Here is a 24,380-nt window from a genome sequence, read left to right on the forward strand (position 1 = left end):
TGCTTGACGGTATGAATGGTGTTCCTGGGATTAAAGGCCTCACCTTTTCTCCTCCAAACATTGCTGGGTATTGTGGCCTAACAGCTACATTTTTGTTTCATCTGACCACAGAACTTTCCGCCTGAAGGTCTTATCTTTCTCCATGTGATGTCAGATGATGCATGTCAGTTTCTACAGTGCAACAATAAAAGTAAAATCATGACGACATCTTGCCTGGCAAATCCACAACAGAACTTGCGGGCGGTATAGCTCGGTTGGTAGAGTGGCCGTGCCAGCAACTTGAGGGTTGCAGGTTCGATCCCCGCTTCCGCCATCCTAGTCATTGCTGTTGTGTCCTTGGGCAAGACACTTTACCCACCTGCTCACAGTGCCACCCACACTGGTTTAAATGTAACTTAGATATTGGGTTTCACTATGTAACTATATAAATATAATTCCCTTCACAACTTACAAACTAAAGAATAGGTGGAAAATCCGTATATATTTTTCAAATGTTTTATTAAGAATGATCCATGCAACAAACAAGCAGTGTCAAACTGCAGACTTTGGCGGAAAAAGAAAATAATTGGATTCAGCACACACTGAGCAAATGGAAAGGGGGAGCAATTATGTGGCGCAATAATGTGATGAGTTTTAGCATTTCGTTGGCGTTATCACTTTGTTTAGCATGCAAATGTTTTTTTTTCTACACAGACTTCCTGCAGAGCTGCTTTGTGCACACACACTATAGAGAGAAACAAAAGGCAAATAAGAAAACACACACTCGTAAAAAATGACTCTTAACACACATAAAACAACCAAAGAACTGGTAGCGCCGCTAAGTATAAATATGGTCAGTAGTCGATGTGTTTGAATGAAAACATGTGCGCTGCACATTAAACGCTTATGGGTCCTTTTTGCCAAAGAACTTTTTAAAAACAGACTTGTTCCGAGGCCGAGGCAGGTCACTGTTGGAGATCCTCGCCTGCTGCCATCCCGCTGCTGTCCCTGCAGGAGCCCCAGAGTCCCCCAGCACCAGTGTCACGCAGTACTGGGACCCTCTCTCCAGGCCTCCGCACGTCTGCTGGGCCGGCTGGATCTTCTGGTACGTCGCTAGAAGACAACACAACGTCAACTTGAAGGCTGGGACGCACACGGAAGTCCATCGTCAGCGCAAACTAACCGGAAGTGAAGGAATGGGAGCGACGCTTGCTGCTCAGCCCGTCCTTGCTGCTGCATGACGCGGACAAAGGAGAGCCAGATGGGCTTTCTCTCTCATTTCTATGAGTCTGCTTGCAGCTGCCGTCATCATTACCGTCATCTACGGAGGGAAAGATGGAGAAATAAAGGCGGGAATTAAGCAAATGGGGCCAAATAACAATGACCTGAAAGTTGCAGTTTAGTGAAGTAAAACAGTATCTTGGCTCCCCCTAGTGGTGATTTAAACACTTGCATTATCAAAGCTGTCTAAAATGCTGAGTTTTTATCCCTTTAAATTACTCTTTTAAACGAACAGCTGTGTAAAAATGATAATAGTGATTGTGGGGCAGCTTTATATATTAAAAACAACATGATGCCTTGCAATGTAGGCTTAGTTTTGATTAACACTGTCAGCCTGTCAAAATTAATGAGTTAACTCATGTGATTAATCACAAAAAAATATCAGTATAATCACGAACACACTATATGCTATATGGAACTGTTGAACATGATAATGTGATTGCGCCTTTACTTGTTATAATCCATCCATCCATCTTCTTCCGCTTATCCGAGGTCGGGTCCCGGGGGCAGCAGCCTAAGCAGGGAAGCCCAGACTTCCCTCTCCCCAGCCACTTGGTCCAGCTCCTCCTGGGGGATCCCGAGGCGTTCCCAGGCCAGCCGGGAGACATAGTCTTCCCAATGTGTCCTGGGTCTTCCCTGTGGCCTCCTACCGGTCGGACGTGCACTAAACACCTCCCTGGGGAGGCGTTCGGGTGGCATCTTGACCAGATGCCCGAACCACCTCATCTGGCTCCTCTCGATGTGGAGGAGCAGCGGCTTTACTTTGAGCTCCTCCCGGATGACAGAGCTTCTCACCCTATCTCTAAGGGAGAGCCCCGCCACCCAGCGGAGGAAACTCATTTCGGCCGCTTGTACCCGTGATCTTGTCCTTTCGGTCATGACCCAAAGCTCATGACCATAGGTGAGGATGGGAACGTAGATCGACCGGTAAATTGAGAGCTTTGCCTTCCGGCTCAGCTCCTTCTTCCCCACAACGGATCGACACAGCGTCCGCATTACTGAAGACGCCGCACCGATCCGCCTGTCGACCTCACGATCCACTCTTCCTTCACTCGTGAACAAGACTCTGAGGTACTTGAACTCCTCCACTTGGGGCTAGATCTCCTCCCCAACCCGGAGATGGCACTCCACCCTTTTCCGGGCGAGAACCATGGACTCGGACTTGGAGGTGCTGATTCCCATTCCAGTCACTTCACACTCGGCTGCGAACCGATCCAGTGAGGACTTAAGATCCTGGCCAGATGAAGCCATCAGGACCACATCACCTGCAAAAAGCAGAGACCTAATCCTGCAGCCACCAAACCAGATCCCCTCAACGCCTTGACTGCGCCTAGAAATTCTGTCCATAAAAGTTATGAACAGAATCGGTGACAAAGGGCAGCTTTGGCGGAGTCCAACCCTCACTGGAAACGGGTCTGACTCACTGCCGGCAATGCGGACCAAGCTCTGACACTGATCATACAGGTAGCGGACCGCCACAATCAGACAGTCCGATACCCCATACTCTCTGAGCACTCCCCACAGGATTTCCCCGGGGACACGGTCGAATGCCTTCTCCAAGTCCACAAAGCACATGTAGACTGGTTGGGCAAACTGTTATAATGTACACTTTTATTTTGGAGTGTTGTGTACCAGGATGTGACGTATCTCTTCCTGGCGCCAATATGTGTGTGATGGAGACATGGCCGAGCGTCCATGCTGTTCGTTGTTGAAGTCTGCCGTTAATAAATGTTCCTGAAGGCTGCACGCTGATGTCATACGTCTTGTCTTGATGCTATCACGCATGTCAAGGTTCGCTGCCATCGATGTCTAACAGTAATATAGGAATATATAGTTTGATTCCAAAGAAATAGCGATTGTTGAAGGACTGGAATGGACGCTGTGGTGCATTTGCTTACATGTAAGTTGAAAAATAAAGCTCACGTAGATCTATGCGGATGTTCGTACTTAACAGCCATAAAAAGATTAGAACCAGCCCATTACACTATATATATCCATTCATTTATTTTTATGTTTAAACACTCATTTAAAACACTTTTATTTTATTTTCTAGTTGTAGTAGCTACTTCATTGTTCATTTACGGAATCCTGCCAACTTCAGTCATTTTCACTTTATCGAAGTGTGCATGCAAATTACATTGGGGCCAAATTGGGGCCTCTGTGCGTTTACACTTGAGTCTGATAAAGATCACATTTTACTTGCAGTGTACACAGTCAGATGGAAAAAATCAGATTTGGGCCACTTTGGCCTACAGTGTAAACGTAGTCATTGGAGATCGTCCAATTCCAATTGGAATCTGATCTTTTCAAATGTGACTTTAGTCTAAACGCATTGCGACCTGAACGTGACCCGTATGTGACTTTTTTTGTCAGCTTTGGGCGATCTATGCCATTCGTGTGCGCCGGGAAACACGGAGCCCGCCCGCCGAAGTGGATACTTCATCACAACATCCGGTTTCGGTGAGTAAAGTCTATTTTCAGAATGAATTGCTCCCATTAGCTGCATTGCTAGCCACTATACGAGCCAATTAGTATGAATTAGATTAGTTAGAATGCAAGAAAAAACATTTGTATTCTTGTCTCTCATCAGGAATGTGAACAATAGGCAAAATTTCCAAAAAGAAGTGCGGTTCCCCTTTAATTAATTAACCTCTAAAGGCTTAGTGGCCACATGCGTGGACAGCACCTTTTAGCTCTTATTTCCAAAATTGTGTACACTACTGAATTGGGGTCTTATGGCCGCTTATGTGGACACTTATACTGCCATCTGGTGGTGTCAGAAGAATATAACATACAATGGAATTTGGAAAAAAAAGTGTAAAAATAAGAATTAGCATGTCACTAAACATGAAGTACACGTTTGTTACTTATGGACTAAGTACATCATATCAAAAGATGTTTGTTAGTTTTTATTCTAATTAAGGTCCAATAAGCCCAAATAGCAAAGAGAAATTAAAAAAAGCGTGTAAACAAACAGCTTGGGCCTTAAGAGGTAATTAAGTCAAATACATGGAAGGCCAGATTTGACAGCAAACACACGCATTTAAGTGCGCATCTTGGATGAAGGCGTGCAGTGACAGACTTAAATTGAGGCGGAGAATGCTGCGCAACCAGGATCTGTGCAGTTGCGTAGGAAATGTCACCTAAACCCATGGGAGAATAGGTGAAGATGCCTTACTGCAGGAGTGTCCATGTGTGGGTGAGATGTTCCGCTTTATCTCCAAACTTCTTAGGTGCGGCATGTGGTTGAACTCTCTGGCCAGGACAACCATGTCTTTGGCAGTGGGTTTCTGTCTGGGGAACGTGGAGGTCGTATCATGTTGGGTGGAGCAGTAGCATTTGGCCAGACCATAGCAGCGTGAGCAAAGAGGAGGTCTTCTGTAGGGGGGGAGATATCCATCATTGTAAAGACCAGGGGCCTCATGGATAAAGCGTGTGTACACACAAAAACCTGGTGTGCGCCCTTTGAGATGTATTAAGAGTGAACTAAAAGTGGAAATGCGGGGGCGCCTTATGCCAACTACATTGCTGTCGTACGCACATTTCTACATGCTATGGATATTTTGGCACCACATAGAGGTGGTGCTGGGTGACCGTTTAAATAAAGACCCTTCAAAACAATAATTACTCCTGAGAATGCATTGTTGTGCACATCAGAGACGTATGAACAACTAGATAAGGCAATTTCTGAAGGAATTGTGTGTGAATGCTCCAATGCTGAAGTTGAACTGAAATCCTGGAATTTTTTTAGAATTGTTGAAGTAGAGCACACAATTCCCAAACATGCTGAATATTTTGAAGGTGGAACAGTTTGAATCAGATGAAAAATGTGGGAGTTGTGGAAATTTGAAGAATGTCCCATTGATTTCAAAGGGAATTTCCTCCCCAAAATTGGGAATTTCGGGAAAAAGCGGGAATTTTTTTGAAAATGGTAAAAAACTTGAATGGGCTGAATGAGTTGAAATGGTTGGTGTTGGAATTTTTCAAATCGGTCGAGAAATGTTGAAGTAGTAACATGCTGAATTGGGAAATGGTATTACGGAATTCTTGGAATTTCGGGAAAACCGGGAATTTTTCTAGTTCAGAAAACAATTTCGTTCTTTGTCCTAATTAAGAGGAATTTTTTGACGGTAGAACGGTTGAAAAATGTTGGAGGAGTAGTCGCCAAAAAAAAAGGGCTGCAATAGGGCTTTGGAAAAGCAGGTATTCTGGAAAATCCTGTTTTTTTTTTTTTACTTCGAAAAATGACAGTTTAAATTTTCAGAATGGTGGAATGTGTTGAAGGTAGAATGGTTTGAATAGGTTGAAAAATGTGGAAATGGTGAAAGTTTGAAAAAATGCATTTTGAATGGGGAAAAATGTCCTGGAAAACCTGGAATTCTGGAAAATCTGGGAATTTGTCAAGGGAAAGCCTGCGATTCTCAAATAGGCTGAACAGTTAGAAGTGGGAATGGTTTGAATCGGGTGAAAAATGTGGAAGGTAGAGCGCGCCAAAATCTGGAGAAGATGAAGAAGTTGAATACAAATTCCATATGTGTGAATGCTTTTGAGCATTCACACGATTAACACATCCTGAATGAATTAAAAAGCATACACAAAGTAATGCAAAAAAACACATTCAATCATTAGCACGTTAGCCAAGTATATTAAATTCCCGTACAAGACAGCCAAACAGGCTAGAATTAAAGCGCAATTTATAACAGCCGGTGTTTCTAATGTAATCGAAGCTATGGACTGCACGCACCTTCATATGACGAATATGTACATGTCAACAGGGAACATTTTTATGTACAGATCATATTTGATGCGCAAATGCAATGAAGCAGCATTGTAGCGATGTGGTCTGGTTCAAGGCATGATTCTTACATTCTCAGTAACAGCATGGTTGGGACCAGACTACAAGCTGGAATTGTGTGGCTTCTTGGAGAATACATTTATTAATGTAATTGTCCTAATATTAAGCCCGTGATGCACACTGTATGAGTTCCCCAAATGTTATACCCGGGTATTTACAGTGTCATTACAAGTCAGTGGTTAAAGTGTTTTTTTCTGGTTAAACTACATCTTAAGAGCTTTCAAACAAGCCCCTGATTGTCTCTGTGTGCAAAATATACTCATGTTCAAAAACCCGTGCGCAAAGTGTGAAATAATAAGCCACACCTTTTCCCCGGTGCATGCACTGCTGCACTAACTTGCAACAATAGTGGAACAGAATACATTTTCATTTTCTTCTGTTCACCGTCTTGCTCATTATCTTTGTGTTTTCTGACTATGCAGTGCGAAATCTCAGGCACATGTCTAATTTGAATATGATTTGCGTATTTAAAAGGGGGGCGTGAACAGGGCCCACTCCAGCATGTAGGGCTGTGAATCTTTGGGTGTCCCACGATTTGATGCAATATCGATTCTTGGGGTCACGATTCGATTCAAATCGATTTTTTTTTCAATTCAACACGATTCTCGATTCAAAAACGGTTTGTTCCCGATTCAAAAGGATTCTCTATTCATTCAATACATAGGATTTCAGCAGGATCTACCCCAGTCTGCTGACATGCAAGCAGAGTCGTAGATTTTTGTAAAAAGTTTTTATAATTGTAAAGGACAATGTTTTATCAACTGATTGCACTAATGCAAATTTGTTTTAACTATTAAATGAACCAAAAATACGACTTATTTTATCTTTGTGAAAATACTGGACACAGTGTGTTGTCAAGCTTATGAGATGCGATGCAAGTGTAAGCCACTGTGACACTATTGTTCTTTTTTAAAATTTTTATAAATGTCTAATGATAATGTCAATGAGGGATTTTTAATCACTGCTATGTTAAAATTGTAACTAATATTGATACTGTTGTTGATAATATTCATTTTTATTTCACTACTTTTGGTTTGTTCTGTGTCGTGTTTGTGTCTCCTCTCAATTGCTCTGTTTATTGCAGTTCTGAGTGTTGCTGGGTTTGGTTTTGGAATTGGATTGCATTGTTATGGTATTGCTGTGTATTGTTTTGTTGGATTTATAATTAAAATAAATAAATAAATAAATACAAATTTTAAATAAAAAAAATAAAAAATCGATTTTTTAAAAATGAGAATCGATTCTGAATCGCACAACGTGAGAATCGCGATTCGAATTCGAATCGATTTTTTCCCACACCCCTACCAGCATGTGTGCTCAATTGCACGTTGATTGGGATGTACAAAACAAAATGTACTTGGGTTGGCATGTGCTCGCACTTTAATACACCTGAATTTGTTTGTGCGTACGACGTTTTCTAGATTTGAGCGAACACCATTTTTTAATTAGGAAATCTACACCAGTCTTAATACATGAGGCCCAGAAGTGTTGCTAAGAGGATATTTTCTTACAAGGCAAAGTTGATGTCTTGATCCACTGGGATGCTTGATAATGAAGACTGACTTGGACCTTTTTGAAGACATAACAAAACATAAATATCTTACATCATCAGCTAACTGATTCCCAATTTAAGCATCATTTAGTTTACCTGTGTTTGCTTGTATTCCCATGATCCATTTCTTCATCATGAAGCATGACGAAGTATTGAACAGATATTCTGAGCCATCACACAGCCTAAGGGGCCATAGAACAGCTGTTACAGACTACGCCGATGTATATGTAAATATTCGTAATTCTGACGGTGTGAAATCAGTAACACCAGTCATTACTTTTACAATCTTACCTTAAACGGAAGCAGTTGGGCTTTTTGGTGTAGTCTGGTGCAGGGGAACACTCGGCGCCAATGAGGTTCAGAGGCAGGCCACAAACAGAACTCTGCAGGACAACACAGGCTGACCATCGCTGACCACAATTTACTGTTCGCCTAATCATTCATGGCTTCTTCGCATTCATTCCACCTACCCTCAGTGTATCCTTTTTATCCTGATAAAAGCACAAGGTGTGTCCATATAAGACCGTATGACACGAGTACCAGCCTCTGGAGGCTGCCTGTGGAAATAAGATAAGAGCGTGCACTGCTGACTGGAGACTTTGCAATTGCTGACCGCGCTGACTTGGACAATGAATGGAACTTCTCTTACTTTCTTTCCTCCAAGTTGAAGCTTTTGCTTCCTCTCAAGAGTTCCCTCCAGAGATTGCAGCACAGGAGTTTTATCCTGAAGAGGTTACAAAGTCAGTCAGGTTAATAGGTGTGTTCAATCCAAGCAGCCTCACTTCTGATGCATTTAAACTGTGTTCAATATTTACTATGTTGTCACAGCGCCCTCTTGTGGCTTTTGATTCGTCCTGCAGATCATCCACTTCAAGATTTTGAGTTGCCTGGTTCTGTTGAGAAGAAGATTTTCACTGACGGAAATGTTTTCTTGCTCATTGAAATGTTTGAACTCTTTGTCTTTACGGAGACTTGTTGCCACTGTTATAGGACAATATTAAAATATTTTAATTAGCTTAAAAAATACATACTACATTAGCTTAAAAAATACATACTTGGTTCGGTGAGGACTCTAAATGACCCAGAAATGTGAATGGTTGTGTATGGCATCCTAGACTAAAGATTATCATAGTCGAATCTGATTTATTAGATTGTATAGTAAGATAAGTCATATCTATTGCGTTTTTTGTTTTTTTAAGACAGAAATAAACAGATTGTGATGATATAATACTTTACACTGACTGTAACTAGATATCAGTAATGTCACATGGATGTAAATTTATAAGGTCTAGTATTCCAAAGTGTAGTAAAGATACAGTCAAAGGAATCTAGTCTTTCATTAAAGTGAACAAAACAGATTTCATTTGCAACTTTTTCCACTTCAAAATAAATAAATGATAAATGGGTTGTACTTGTATAGGCTTTTCTACCTTCAAGGTACTCAAAGCACTTTGACAGTATTTCCACATTTACCCATTCACACACACATTCACACACTGATGGCGGGAGCTGCCATGCAAGGCGCTAACCAGCAGCCATCAGAGGCAAAGGGTGAAGTGTCTTGCCCAAGGACACAACGGACGTGACTAGGAAGGTAGAAGGTGGGAATTGAACCCCAGTAACCAGCAACACTCCGATTGCTGGCACAGCCACTCTACCAACTTCGCCACGCAGTCCTAAACCACCTTCATAAACACAGTAGAGATTTGATATAGTTTAGTGAGTTCCTCAGCTCAGGCACTGCATCAATACTACATCAAATTTGAATAAATAGACAAAGTAAAAGTCGTATATGAACCTGCAGATGGATCATTAGCTTTGCCAAAGGAAAGCTATACCTCTGGGGTAAGGCGGTGCTTTTCAGTGTGCACCGGGTTGTATTTCCTGTGAGTCAGTGGCACTGTTAGCTCTGTGTCTGACAGTGGTATGTCCCCCATGTTAAACCATCCTCTCCACACTATTAGTAAAATAATAGGTTTTAGAGGGTAATGTGAGACGTCTACACACAATAAACTTGTATTAATATTTAAAGAAGTTATGATGAATACAGTTGATCCATCTTCCCAACACACCTGCTTTATAAGGTGGGGCTTCAGCAGGTACTCAACTCACCTCCTTCCCACAGAGGAAGGATGGGTGTTAAATGTCCCATGATTTGACTGTGAGGTTGCTCGTCCAATCAGAATCGAATCTTTGACTATTTGAAGACAGCCCTAGTATCCACATAGTATATGTGTCCTGTGAGTGACGGACAACCAGTCCAGAGTGTCTTCTGACAAAGTCAGCTGGGATAGGCTGTAGCTCACCAATTAATAAACCTAAACCGAATAAACGCCTGGTCCTAAATAAGTATGTTTTTTTTCTGTGAATAAAATGCAATAGTGTTTTAAGCTAAATAGTGATCATGCAGAGAAAACAGATTATTGAGTCAGCCTGTGAGAATTTTGGAATGAGTCGTCTTACGTGGGCCAAAGAACAACTTTGGAGCAGATTTACTTGACGATGCCAAATATTGATATATTTCTTACAAATGATCTGGCACAGTAACACTGTGGATTGTGCTAAATAAATGTTGATTAGTGCCAGATTAGTTAGTATGACGTGTACTGACAGTTTTTTCAACATTGACCTCACCTTTGAACAGCCCGTGTTCTCTTCCATTTCTTCTCCACCTTTTGACTCCTCTTCCTCTTCCTCCTCTCTGTATTGGTAAATGTATTTCAGATTTTCAACACTGTCTGGAAGCTTCACTGGATCAGCAGCTGTTTTGTTCAAAACCACTGATGTTTTGCCAACGTGGTCCCTATTTGGAAAGGCTGACCAGGACTTTCTGTCTCTTATAGTTTGTGGTGGGTCTAGGGAACTGGTTTCTTTGTTATGACCCAGGAAGCTCTGGTTGTCAGACGGTAGTTTCAACTCAGTCACAAAAAGGTTGGGTTCTGAGGCTGTGGCCAGGTTTCGATAGAGCATAACTGGAGCTTTGCTCGGAGACAAGCAGCGGATGGACTCACTCGGTTGATCTGATGACTCCTCTTGGTTAGGCTGGTATATGATGTCTGAACAGATACTTTGCCGGAAATTGCTAGTTTGGTTCCAGATGTCCTCCAGCTCTTCTTCTTCCTCCTCAAACTGTTGGTGGTCCAGGTGGACAGGCTCTTGTTGTAGCTCTTCGCTGGCTTTTGATTGGCCCACACACTCTGTCATCTTAGTGCAGTCAATGCGTCCCACTTGGAGGGACATGAGTTTCCCCACGACCCCGATAATTTGGGTGTTATCTGGATGAGGTGCATCAGGACAAAGTTTAATACTGCTAGAACTGGAGATGCCAGAGTCCACCGAGTCTTGACGAACATTCACAGCTGACTTCAGATTGACAACCATGTGAGAAGCTTGGTGGTGACACTGCCCTGGGTTGTCATCATGCACACTCTGGATCATTGCACTTTTGTGGTACTTGTGTCCATTGAGGTCCCGAATACATGTATGGACACTAGGGCACTGGTGTTTATGGGCAGCAAGAGTGGACAGGTGGGGGTGATTTACATAAATTGGGAGTTGGGAAGACTGGAATGTGTAGTCATTTCCAGTTTTACTAAGTGATGACATTTCGTTCCACTCCTGCTCTCCATCTTCCTGCTGACTGACCTGTTTCCTGTATAAGTCACTGCATGGTACTATCCGATTGTCATCTTCTTCCGAGGGAGCAGGAGGTGTGTTGAAAGTGCAGCCGTTATGAGGCAAGTCTTTCATAATAACTGTAGACTTGTGTGTCCAAGAGCTCATTTTAGCTGCACTGATTGCGTTGGCCGTAGAGGGTCGAGCTTGTTTGAAAGAACTTAAGGCTGTGGGCCGCTGGAAGTTGGCATCTGGATCAGTCCCTGCTCCCTTCTTGGACTCTGGAGGAGAAATGGTAATGATATCCGGAATGCTGGGGATGAGGGTCATGTCTTTGGGAAGGTCGAAACTCAGCACAGAACCCAAAGAGAGGAATCTGCAGTGGCCTCTTCCTTGACTGGCAGGTCCCTTTGAAACTGCATATGGTGTAATAGTGTTTCCTCCAGTGCACTCTATGTCCCTCAACAGGGGATTGTGCATGTCAGCCACAGCGTCAACTCCATCCTCACACCGTGGTGCACTTTTCTTCCTCCGACCCTCTTTCAGCGGCCACGTGTGAGTGTCATATGTGAATGTTTCACTGGTGTAACGAGGCTCATCTGTTTCCTCGTCCACCCCCATGACTTTTTGGATAGTATGCCTGCGAGTGTCTCTCATTCTCTTTCTCTTCTTGCCAATTCTCTTGAGGCTACTAAATATGGTGCTGTTTCCAGTCCTCCCGTTCAAAGGGTGAAAAGACACAGTCGTCTGAGGAGCAGGCATCAAGGAGGATGGAGAGGAAGAGGGTGGCAAAATGGTAGAGGAGGCTGAAGATGTTGAGTTGCTCTTTTGGCGAGGAAGCGTGATACTCTCATACACGGGAGCCACAGCCAAGTTGTTATCCTTAACATGCAAGTAGGTGCTGACCTGCAAGAAGAAAATAAAGAGAAAATTATTATTCAGCATACGAGTGAGTTTTTATTTAATGAAAGATTTCAAATTGCCTGACCACAAACATGTTATTCTGATAACGATGGGCTGCCATCTTGCAACCAGCAGGAACAAAAGTTATTTGATGTCTTACAGATGAATGGCACGGAAAGATGATCAAAATTTTTAGCTTGAACCCTCCCAGCCTTTTTATTCCTGTACACGCCACTAATCCATGCAAAGGAAGTAATGGACGTGAAATAACTGTTAATAATGCACATCCATCTATATTCCGTTAGAAGTATGATTTGGGAGCCCAAAGTTTCAACATGCTGAGAAAAACATTGCCAATTATTGATGTAATTCAAAATAAAAAAAGTTCAAACGCAACATCTGTGTAAACACATCTGGAGCTGTGGTGGGGAAAAAAACATCTAAACAACTAAAAATGAAATCTGACAAGAAGGCCAATTGCTTTTGAAGCTGAAGTTAAGACTGGCTAAGCGGAAGAACACAATAAAATATGAAACAACTTGAAGAGGTCCTGCAGCTGTGTACATAGTCCAGAAAGTATTCCCTAAATGTGTCCCCTATTTAAAATGTGTTTGTTAAATGATCCAACCTTTTGTCTCTTACTGTGGAGAACTACGGGACACCTTTTACTGTGATTTTATACACATTGTATCAGAGAATATATAATGAACTGCACCGCACACACATCATCTAATTGTCTTAGTAAGATGCAGTGAACTATATAACACCACTACAACCTACTGTCAAGTACCGTATTTTTCGGACCATAGGGCGCACTGCAGATGAGCAGGTCAATTCAGGTCTATATTCATACAAATGCTCAACGGGTTAAAAGGCGCATTAAAAGGGTCATATTATGATTTTTGTCTACATTTAAAACACTTTCTTGTGGTCTACATAACATGTAATGGTGGTTCTTTGGTCAAAATGTTGCATAGATTATATTTTATGGACCAACTTCAAGCCGCTTTCTGACCGTCTCTTCAGGATGCGTCATTTTGTGGGCAGTCTTATTTACGTGGCTCCACTTCGACAGCATCTTCTTCATCTTCTTCCCATCTTTGTTGTGCCGGCAGTTTTTAACACTTCCATAGCGAGTCTCCTGACAGATATAAGTTAGAACTGTACACTACTTTATATTGGAAATCGCAACAGAATGAATGCCCCGCAACAAGAGGCTGGAGAAAAAGAAGGAGCTTACTGACTACGGGGTCGGTGTGGACTACAATGGCAGATATGCGCAAATTTTTGGGACTCATGCACATCCCAAATACACATCAGCAGTTTCCAATAGTTAAGAAAAGTCGGTTTTGCATAATAGGTCGAAACAAAATGCCAGATATGTCTCCAAATTGGTGCCATTTTTGGGTCCTTTTTCCACAGACCATAATGATGATGATGATTTATATTTATATAGCGCTTTTCTCTAGTGACTCGAAGCACTTTACATAGTGAAACCCATTACCTAAGTTACATTTAAACCAGTGTGGGTGGCACTGAGAGCAGGTGGGTAAAATATCTTGCCCAAGGACACAACGGCAGTGACTAGGATGGCGGAAGCGGGGATCGAACCCGAAACCCTCAAGTTGCTGGCACGGCTGCTATAGCAACTGAGCCACGCCACCATACTCGTATGTAATGCGTTGACAATCCATACAGCGGTGTGGCGTCGTAGCTTACCAAAGTCGTACTAAAACATGTTGACATTTTTGACATATAGTTCTATATTCTCAATGAAACATCAAAGTTTTGGGCTCTCTTGCTCGTGTCATCTTGCAGTCCACATGTATCTCATGTGTGACAGGCACTGACTCCCGTCTACCGGTCACACTTATCATAACACCATGTACCAACTAAAATTATTAGGAGATCGGTAAGCACAACCAGAATTAATCCGTCGGCGCACTGGATTTTAAGGCACACTGTCGATTTTTGAGATAATGGATTTTAAGTGCACACTACAGTCCGAAAAATACGGTAATACAGATGTTAAAGTAACACATTATTGGTTAATAAGCAAACATTTATAGTTTTTTTTAGCATGTATATTATGTATGTGTATTCATAAATCATTGAGTATTGAACATAAAACTCCATAAATGCTTGGCAATTAAATATTTGTGTCTCATTCAATATTATTAAGCTTATAGACGTTATGGATGATAAAAGTAACACACCTCTATTGTGCTCCTCTTATAGATCAATCCATTAAATGTGCTTCATCAAAGCAAAATGTATTGGGTTCTGTGTTTGCATGACCGCTGTGCAAGAGAATATTGACAATAACATACAACGGTTTGTTGGCTTTTTTCTAACTCCCTCATAAACGCTAACCAAACTCAGGGTGGGGGTGAGTAAAATAATGAGCACTTAAATTCAAATGTTTCTCTTTACTCTCACACAACCCAGCATATGACAACAGTTGTTCCTAATATGGATCAGAAGATGAAGCATGCAGTCCCAGCACACAATGAGGCGCAGCATGCCATGCCGATTCACACACCCTGCAATTTACCTCATTTGCACTCTGCCGATAAATCTTTTTCTTTCGCTTTAAACTACCCAAAGTATTTTCCAAAATACCCTGGCAGCGCTTCCAAAAGTTTTTACAGGCAGGCACAGTGGGCTGAAGGAGAAGATGAGGATAAAAGGCAAATATGAAGGGCATAGCAGAAAGAAATGGACAAAGAAGATAGTCAAGGAGTGCGAAGCTTTAGCGGTCCAACATATTGTGGTGTCTTGAACGCCATTCAGTGGGTAACCCCGAATACAAAGGGGAAGTACTTACCCTGTGGAGGGGCTCAGAAGTCTCTTCCACAACCTCATCAATCCGAGCTGGAGAGTCGAGCACCTGAACCTGGTTGTCTCCTGTGTCACCAAAGCTGAGGATGAGGTTGACCGTGCCCCCCAAAGAGGGACTGCTGGGTTCTTTTCTGACCATGATGGCGGGTGAAGGAGACTCTGATTGCAGGGACTCACCATCCCGCTGAGCAACGCTTTTCATGATTTCATAGCCGTCCTCTGGCTGCTGCACATATCCAGGGAACAGGTCTGAGGTCTGAGTGTCTCCCTCTATCTTTGATGTTCTTTCTTCTGAGATTGCTTTTGAAGACTGACAGGACTCATAAGAATATATATCCTAAATAAAGGAAGTCAAAGAGGGAACGTTTAGCAAATGATTGTTTCAAACTGTATGCAGAGTTTGTTATACTGTATATAGTCTTGTGCAGGTCTATCTTAACCAGTCTCTCCAGGATTTCGCAGGCTTTGTCTGTGAATGTTGCGGCCTAAAATGCTTGAATTCGCGGCAGCTCTTTCAGAAAGTTGCAGCCAACGTCGCAATGATTTGTGGCGTATTTGTTTCAATGATGCCAAGATAAGTTGTGATTTTATGAATTGGCTCTCAATGTTTTAAGTGTTCTTAACCTCAAAAAGCACAGGAAAAAAAAAAAAAAGTAAACTCGGTACTGTGTTGATATTTTACTTGTTATATACCACACAAGCTGACATCTGATATCACACGGACAAAGATAAGACCTTCTGGAGGAAAGTTCTGTGGTCACATGAAACAAAAATGTAGCTATTTGGCAACAATACCCAGCAATATGTTTGGAGGAGAAAAGGTGAGGCCTTTAATCCAGGAACACCAGCCTACCGTCAAGCATGGTGGTAGTAGTATTGTGCTCTGGGCCGGTTTTGCTGCCAATGGAACTGGTGCTTTACAGAGAGTAAATGAGACAATGAAAAAGGAGGATTACCTCCAAATTCTTCAGAACAACCTAAAATCATCAGCCCGGAGGTTGGGTCTTGGGCGCAGATGGGTGTTCCAACAGGACAATGACCCCAAACACACTTCTAAAGTGGTAAAGGAATGGCTAAATCCGGCTACAATTAAGGTTTTAGAATGGCCTTCCCAAAGTCCTGACTTAAACGTGTGGACAATGTTGGTCAATAACTCAAACAGAAGCTTGCCAGAAGCTTGTGGATGGCTACCAAAAGCACCTTATTGCAGTGAAACTTGCCAAGGGACATGTAACCAAATGTTAACATTGCTGTATGTATACTTTTGACCCAGCAGATTTGGTCACATTTTCAATAGACCCATAATAAATTAACAAAAGAACCAAACTTCATGAAAGATTTTGTGACAAACAAGTATGTGCTCCAATCACTCTATCACAAAAAAAAATAAGAGTTGTAGAAATTATTGGAAGCTCAACACAGCCATGACATTATGTTCTTTACAAGTGTATGTAAACTTTTGACCACGACTGTACATATAATTTGAAGTGTGTCTTCTATTTAAAAAGCAAGTATTTGTCTACTGCATTAAGTAACACTTTACAAATTTACCTCTGTTAATTGGGAGAATGTGGCCTCAGAATAAATGTTATCTATTAAGTGCTCCTGTCTACGCGTCCTATGCATCCACTCTTTTTTCTTCGCTCCCCAGTGCACCGAAATCCATCCAAGCATACTCTGCAGTTCCTCCATGCGCTCTCCTACCTGAAACACATTACTGAAGGTCAGCAGAAGTGGAAACACATGCCCTAGTGATATTTTCAAGGCCCACAGTGAGTCATATGTGTGCATGGCCAACTCACCATCTGAGACAGGTGATGTTCTTTGTCTAAAATGTTGGTCCCAGTCGCCGCCAGATCATCAAACTCCTCAAACTTCTGTTCAATTTGTATATCGAGCTGTGTGGCCAGTGGACTCAGCCCATCTTCCCTCAGACGCAAGGACGTTTCAGAGAAAATGCATGACCTGGTGTCTTCTGTCCATGAGCTATCCGCAAAAGGGAGGGTGAGGTAAGAGGTGTTGGAGGGGACAAGGAACAGAGCTGTGAGAAAAGTAATTTACAAAACATGACTATACCCAGACCTCCACCCTGAAAGGACATCCCTCTGCTTGTCAGACCCAGACCAGGAAACATGTACTAACTTCCTCAGCATGTCATATTTCACTGGGGACCTGTGTTTGACTGCAAGAACTTTGTGTTCTTTACTGTTTTAAAGTGGATTATCACAAGAACATCTGGCCCTGAAAGGGGTTAGTACCCCTGCGCCTTGCTTACATCATGGTGAGGTAGCTCCTGAAGAAGCCTTGGAGATGACAAAACTCTTGCAGACGGGATTTAATCTCCGTCACGCTCTTTCCCAACTCTGTCCAGGCCTGCAGTGTTGTTTGAATCCTCGCCCACAGTACACACACTCTATTTGGGCAGAGCTCCCTTAAAGAAGAAGCCTGTTTCTCCATCTCCTTCACTTTGTCTGTGAGAACTTCATAGTCAATCTGTGGAGAATCACAGCAAAAAAATATATATAATCAACATCTTTGGTACTTTTACATGACTATGCTCCAGTTGTAACTTTGCCCATGACTTCATTCTCATAGCTTGTGTTTGCAATTCAGCAGAAGAGCATGTGGCCTGCATTTGGTTGATCAGACTATAGCAAACTAGCCAATGTGGCCACTTTTTTTCTCGCTTTTGACAAAGCAGTAATTAATAATGGGAGCAATATTTTATCATGTCAACAGTGAGGGAGAATGCCTGTCTCCTGACGGCACAGTTATTTCAGTGAGATTAGGTAATTTCCGCTTCAGTGGTATCAGGTTGGGTGTGTGCGTGAGTTTGCATGTGTGTGTGTGCTCGTGAGTCATACATATCTTTTATTTGCCAAAATGTACATGTTTACATGTGAGGCACACATCAAATGTAACCATGCACACAAACTTACAGTCGCGATCAAAAGTTTACATACACTTGTAAAGAACATAATGTCATGGCTGTGTTAAATTTCCAATCATTTCTACAACTCTTATTTTTTTTTGTGATGGAGTGATTGGAGCACATACTTGTTTGTCACAAAATCTTTCATGAAGTTTGGTTCTTTTATGAATTTATTATGGGTCTACTGAAAATGTGACCAAATCTGCTGGGTCAAAAGTATACATACAGCAATGTTAATATTTGATTACATGTCCCTTGGCAAGTTTCACTACAATAAGGTGCTTTTGGTAGCCAGCCACAAGATTCTGGCAAGCTTCTGGTTGAATTTTTGACCACTCCTCTTGACAAAATTGGTGCAGTTCAGCTAAATTTGTTGGTTTTCTGGCATGGACTTGTTTCTTCAGCATTGTCCACAGGACTTTGGGAAGGACATTCTAAAACCTTAATTCTAGCCTGATTTAACCATTCCTTTACCACTTTTGACGTGTGTTTGGGGTAGAGATGTCCAATAATATCGGCCTGTCGATCTTACCGGCCGATAAATGCTTTAAAATGTGATATCGGAAATTATCGGTATCGGTTTCAAAAAGTAAAATTAATGACTTTTTAAAATGCTGTTGTACGGAGCGGTACATATACGGTAAAACACGGATATAAACCCAGTCAGCAGCCCCTCCCCTATCCCCTTTCCCACACACAACACAGGAGTTGACTACTGCAGCATGAGAAGTTTACTGGCGACGCTTGATGACCTCATCAAACCGCCGCGAGCGCAGCATAACAACAACAAGAGTGTATTGTTGCCGGTGCTGTAGCCGTGGCTAACAAGTGAGCTCGCTCGATGACTGACTAACGAAACCATGTCTATGGTTATTTTTTTAAAGTGTGTCTGACGGATAAAAAAACTGGCAATTTGCAATGACTGCAAAAATGTTGGTTATGCGAGGAGGAAATAAGACGTCTTCCTTTATTACGAGCAATTTGATCTCCCTCCTCTTCCAGAATCATAAGGAGATGCGCGATGAATACAAGCGGAAGATGGATGAAAAGCAAACAGCGAAAAAAAGTAGTACCACACAGTTGTCGCTTAAAGATTCCGCCGAGAAAAAACTAAAATACAACAAAAACCACCCCAGGGCGAAAGCTCACTTTGTGGTCAGGGACAACGCACGACGGGGGAGTTTGGTGTGGCTAGTCTGCCCTGCATGGCGCACACTTTGCAGCTTGCAGTAAACGAAGCTGCCCTGTCTCAACGCAGCATTTCAGAAGCTCTGGCTGACTGCTAGGCCACTTCAAGCACTCACCACTAGCTTGCAGCACATTTGTGTTACTCATACAAATATGTTAGAGCAGGGCAGATTGAGCCCAGTTTATAATTTCCTGTTATACAATATGCCAGGCAGTCTTGCACTAAAGTAGGACTATGTTATTGTTTACTTTATTACTCTAGTATACTCTGGACTGAAGCTGTGTGCCTTCATTGTTTTTGTAGCTGTTGTTTTGAGGCATGTTTAAAAAAAATAAAGAATAATGCACTTTCTGAGACTTAGACTTAGACTTTGTGAAAGTCAAAGTATAGTATTTCCCATAGTTGTGGTGGGTATCAGGATTATCTCAGGGAGAGCATGCCCCAAATTCCAAGCTGCTGTTTTGAGGCATGTTAAAAAAAATAATGCACTTTGTGACTTCAATAATAAATATGGCAGTGTCATGTTGGCACTTTTTTCCATAATTTGAGTTGAAATTGTTCTCTTATTTTGGAAAACCCTGTTACATTGTTTAATGCATCCATCACAAAAAAATTAGGCATAATAATGTGTTAATTCCACGCCCGTATATATTGGTATCGGTTGATATCGGAATCGGTAATAAAGAGTTGGACAATATTGGAATATCGGATATCGGCAAAAAAGCCATTATCAGACATCTCTAGTTTGGGGTCATTGTCCTGGTGGAACACCCAACTGCGCCCAAGACCCACCCTGCAGGCTGATGATTTTAGGCTGTCCTGAAGAATTTGGAGGTAATCCTCCTTTTTCATTGTCCCATTTACTCTCTGTAAAGCACCAGTTCCATTGGCAGCAAAACAGGCCTAGAGCATAATACTACCACCGCCATGCTTGACGGTAGGGATGTTGTTCCTGGGATTAAAGGCCTCACGTTTTCTCCTCCAAACATATTAAGTTAAAGTACCAATGATTGTCACTTGCTGGGTATTGTGGCCAAACAGCTCAATTTGTGTTTCATCTGACATCACATGGACAAAGATAAGACCTTCTGGAGGAAAGTTCTGTGGTCAGATGAAACAAAAATTGAGCTGTTTGGCCACAATACCCAGCAAAGTCTTCAGGACAACCTAAAATCATCAGCCAGGAGGTTGGGTCTTGGGCGCAGTTGGGTGTTCCACCAGGACAATGACCCCAAACACAAGTGAAAAGTGGTAAAGGAATGGCTAAATCAGGCTACAATTAAGGTTTTAGAATGGCCTTCCCAAAGTCTTGACTTAAACGTGTGGACAATGCTGAAGAAACAAGTACATGTCAGAAAGCCAAGAAATTTAGCTGAACTGCACCAATTTTGTCAAGAGGAGTGGTCAAAAACTCAACCAGAAGCTTGCCAGAAGCTTGTAGATGGCTACCAAAAGCGCCTTATTGCAGTGAAACTTGCCAAGGGACATGTAACCAAATATTAACATTGCTGTATGTATACTTTTGACACAGCAGATTTGGTCACATTTTCAGTAGATCCATTATAAATTCATAAATGAACCAAACTTCATAAAAGTTTTTTGTGACAAACAAGTATGTGCTCCAATCACTCTATCACAAACAAAAGACAGCCATGACATTATGTTTTTTACAAGTGTATGTACTTTTGATCGCAACTGTACACCTATGGTGCTATAAATGAATATGATTGCATCGGACAAATAATGTAAGTAGATTAGATTGGCCTTTATTGAAATGGAAGAAAGTAGGAAAAAGACAAAATAATGGCTTCCTCTCTTTCCTGCATCAAAAGAAGTCAAGGTCTAATCAAATGTAATCAACACTAGACTATACTGTCTTTGCTCTATAGTTAAATTACAAATAATACGGACCAAAAAAACAACAAAATGACGGACAAGAATCTTTCACCCTCGCTCTCTCACCTCCAGTTGATCATGCCTCTCTTGCAGAGCCTCGAGGCCGCAGTGATCTAGTTCACATTGGACGGCCATGTCTGTCTCCTTCTCAAGGATGTCCAGGTTAAGTTCCTTGCAGCAGCAGAGACACTCCTCTATGCATACAGCCAGCCTGGTTTGCTAGTGTAAGCAAAGGTCATCATGAGAGAACATGCAAATGAATATCAAAACCGACGTTGCTATATTTATGCGACAGAAACAAGCGAACTAAAAAGACAAAAGCTTCTGTACAAAATCTCCTTACGTTGCTCATTAGTTCCTGTAAGGCCTGGTCATGATTCTGTGACCGGCCTCTCTCCCTCACGGTGTCGTTCAGCATCTCTACAGCCTCTTGTAATTCCTCTACAGGGTCACCCATGCCTTCCATAAGGTCACCCCCATCACCGCTTTGAAGTCCCAGCAAGTCAGGAATGGATGAGATCTTACTGTGGAGAGGCTACACAACCAAATATATTTTACTGTGTGTGTATCATTGATGAGAACACCAACTGTTGAGGTGTTTCCCCAGTGGTCTTGGTTTTATTCTTATATTTGACTAAAAGTGCTTGTCCAGCAATTTTTGGAAGTATTTCCAATATAAGTTGACAAGTAAGAAAGTTATAAATTAGTAGCCTATCCATGAAGACTTGCTCATAACACAGAGTTGAAAAATACAAAAGACATGGTTACAGCCCTTTAGAATTTAATTACTGTGAAGACTAATTTAATATTTTGATTCAGTATGGGTCTGATTTGCTAAGATCCAAATACCATGCATTTAGTGCACAACATGTAGTATTACAATTTTTTTGTTTTTCATAATGTATCTGTATGTAAAAACCTACACTGCAACAATGCAATTTCCCCATTGTGGGATTTATCCAACCTATCCTATCCTAAACAGCATGTGCAAACTATAAAACTGTGTGTACTCTTAGTGGGTGTGTTGCAGTTGATCTACTAAGACTGTTTGTGTAATTGATAACTGTGTGTAATTGATAATTGCTGCAACGGTCTAGCCTGTGCTGTTCCGTTATGTTGTGGAATTTGCAGCAGACAAATATAATATGGACCACTTTTTCTGGGCGAAAGTAGAATGGAAGTGTGATCCAGACAATACAACCTATTTTTGCATGCCAAAAATATGCCGTCGGAGGGACCGGTGTTGTGTGTTTTGATAAATCACATTGCGAGCACTCAATGATTACACTGTATTTGCATCTCCTCTTTCAAGTATTGTGGGCATTTTGAAAATCAATCTTAAAAAGCGGTAGAAAATGGATGGCTGTAATCTACATTCTGCATATACATAAAGGCAGACACACTCAATGGATTGTGCTCTCTATTTTCTTATTTAGGAGACGCAGTCATCTTAGTGAATCAGTTTTGCGTGCGCTATCAAGTTTGAGCATGTTTTAATACACTAAAGGCCTGATTTACTCAGGTCCAAATACCATGCGCGAAACAGCTTGTGCAAAAAATAAAATAGCGTGTACTATGAATGGGCATGTTGAGTGTGATCTACTCACACTGTATGTGCAATTGAAAGGTGGTGCAGACCGCCTTATTCAAATGAGGATTTTGTATGCATACAGGCCTTTACCACGGAGACACACTCATTCACTGCGCATTCATGTTATCATGCTCCTACCTGTGTGCGATGTGTTGAACCGTCAGCACACATTTATAATCTATAACACCTTTTATGAATGGCAATCCAGACAACAGAAACATGCACACTGACATTTAGATCTGTGTGCAAGGCTGTGGATCTCATCACCTGCACAATAGAAATATATTTTCTAAATAAAACCAACAACAACCAAAAAAAATGCCAGCAGACACCAAAACGCATTAATTTAATTAGTTTTAATCAGCCAATTAATCATCCAGAAGCTATAAAATTCTAAAAGGAAATTGCCAATATCATTTTATATCATTTTTGACCGTCCAAAATGTTGACAAACACGTAGGACGGAGGATTCTCGTCTGTCCATCGTCTGTCTGTGCAGCACCAGCACACATCCTGCAGCCTTGTGGGGAACAGTCAGTTTGAATGTCCTTCTGACACGTGCTATATAAAACGCTAAATAATGCTTCCAAAACAGTGATAAGTGTTGATAAATCACATTGCGCGTGCTAAATAATTATATTTGCATTTTCTCCTCACATTATTGTGTGGGTTTTGATGATCAGCATATATTTTGGATAATATTGAAGACAGAGAAGCAAAATGCAATGCAGGCCTTATTCTGCTCACTTAAGAGACGCAATACATTTTGCACACGTTCAGTAGATCAGCTTTGCGTGTGCTGTCAAGTTTGCACACATTAGTAAACACAAACTTTTAGTAAATCAGGCCCTCAAACTTTTAGTAGGTAAGGCCCTATCCTATGTCTTACCCACCTGAACAAAACAACATTCACTGCTGTCAAGCTCCTGACTCTCCTCCAACTCCACACGCTCCAAGAACTCCGTAAGCATGCGCGTGTCCTGCAGTTTGGAACTCTGCTGAGTCAGGGAACTTAGGACACTTTGGTATCTGAGAAAATGTAAAAGATTATATATACACAGCGCTGTAGTCTTCAGGAACCACATTTTATACACTGCATTCATTATATCAAGTTTATTTTACCGTGCATCAAATATGTTTTGATATAGTCACGTATCATATACTGAGAAAGGTTATACTGTACCATATATGACTTCAGAATTTACTTTTGAGAATGGAAATCATATTTTTTTCCACATAAAATGTGCCCGCGTGCATGCAGTGTTAATAAATGAAACCACCGCCAGAGGGATAGTTTTACTTATGTCAGCCATGCCAGAAAGCAGAGTTGTCTCCCCCAGCCCTAGTCCATGCCCTACCCTTAAAAAACCTAAATTGAAATCTTCCTTTGTCGGCTTGGTGTTCTTTAAAGTCTGATTTTTATGAGGATAGGGTCATCTAATAACACAACCCAAATCACAAGTTTGTACTGAGTGTCCATGGCAACAACCTTTGTGTTTAAAGTCAAGCCATGTTAGAAGCATGGAAAGGGTGACTGTGCCACTCATTGTGGGTGGGGATTTGGAAGCTCATGTAAGGCGTATCGGATAGACCTCATGTGCTCTATGAATCAGAAACCTGACTCTTTGAAATGGTCCGCACATGCAGAAAAAACAATCTACATTAGAAATGTGTATTTTCACATTGTTGATTTGTTAAAATAAACTATCGCATGTTGGATTCTACTGTATAACTGGCTCGCATAAC

The 24,380-nt window shown here is 41.6% G+C and overlaps 2 protein-coding genes across 7 annotated transcripts in view; one reads left to right on the forward strand and one right to left on the reverse strand.

The window, feature by feature from the left end:
• Positions 1-24,380, forward strand: part of ntpcr (nucleoside-triphosphatase, cancer-related) — a 94,015-nt gene that overhangs the window by 45,334 nt on the left and 24,301 nt on the right. Inside the window, exons 5-6 of one of the 2 annotated variants that reach the window (XM_062058565.1) lie at positions 3,634-3,720; positions 21,491-21,526. In XM_062058565.1, the coding sequence (XP_061914549.1) occupies positions 3,634-3,720; positions 21,491-21,511 (108 nt within the window). In that variant the 3' untranslated portion in view covers positions 21,512-21,526. Of the gene's footprint in view, positions 1-3,633; positions 3,721-21,490; positions 21,527-24,380 lie in introns of those variants that run through there. The other variant, XM_062058566.1, reaches the window with a different exon arrangement.
• The window catches only part of LOC133657347 (uncharacterized), a 55,347-nt gene continuing 31,456 nt past the window's right edge, over positions 490-24,380 (reverse strand). For 3 of the 5 annotated variants that reach the window (XM_062058562.1, XM_062058560.1, XM_062058559.1), the window contains 18 exons: positions 23,528-23,663; positions 21,387-21,578; positions 21,110-21,262; positions 17,302-17,519; positions 16,829-17,012; positions 16,578-16,730; positions 15,013-15,363; positions 14,740-14,850; positions 10,302-12,188; positions 8,483-8,560; positions 8,317-8,391; positions 8,138-8,224; positions 7,959-8,050; positions 7,764-7,849; positions 7,627-7,684; positions 4,439-4,638; positions 1,163-1,300; positions 490-1,092 (listed from right to left, as the gene is read on the reverse strand). In XM_062058562.1, the coding sequence (XP_061914546.1) occupies positions 884-1,092; positions 1,163-1,300; positions 4,439-4,638; positions 7,627-7,684; positions 7,764-7,849; positions 7,959-8,050; positions 8,138-8,224; positions 8,317-8,391; positions 8,483-8,560; positions 10,302-12,188; positions 14,740-14,850; positions 15,013-15,363; positions 16,578-16,730; positions 16,829-17,012; positions 17,302-17,519; positions 21,110-21,262; positions 21,387-21,578; positions 23,528-23,663 (4,408 nt within the window). In that variant the 3' untranslated portion in view covers positions 490-883. The remainder of the gene's footprint in view (positions 1,093-1,162; positions 1,301-4,438; positions 4,639-7,626; positions 7,685-7,763; positions 7,850-7,958; positions 8,051-8,137; positions 8,225-8,316; positions 8,392-8,482; positions 8,561-10,301; positions 12,189-14,739; positions 14,851-15,012; positions 15,364-16,577; positions 16,731-16,828; positions 17,013-17,301; positions 17,520-21,109; positions 21,263-21,386; positions 21,579-23,527; positions 23,664-24,380) is intronic. The other 2 variants (XM_062058564.1, XM_062058563.1) reach the window with 2 other exon arrangements.

Source organism: Entelurus aequoreus, linkage group LG09 (genome assembly GCF_033978785.1).
Source record: "Entelurus aequoreus isolate RoL-2023_Sb linkage group LG09, RoL_Eaeq_v1.1, whole genome shotgun sequence".
Lineage (NCBI taxonomy): Eukaryota > Metazoa > Chordata > Actinopteri > Syngnathiformes > Syngnathidae > Entelurus > Entelurus aequoreus.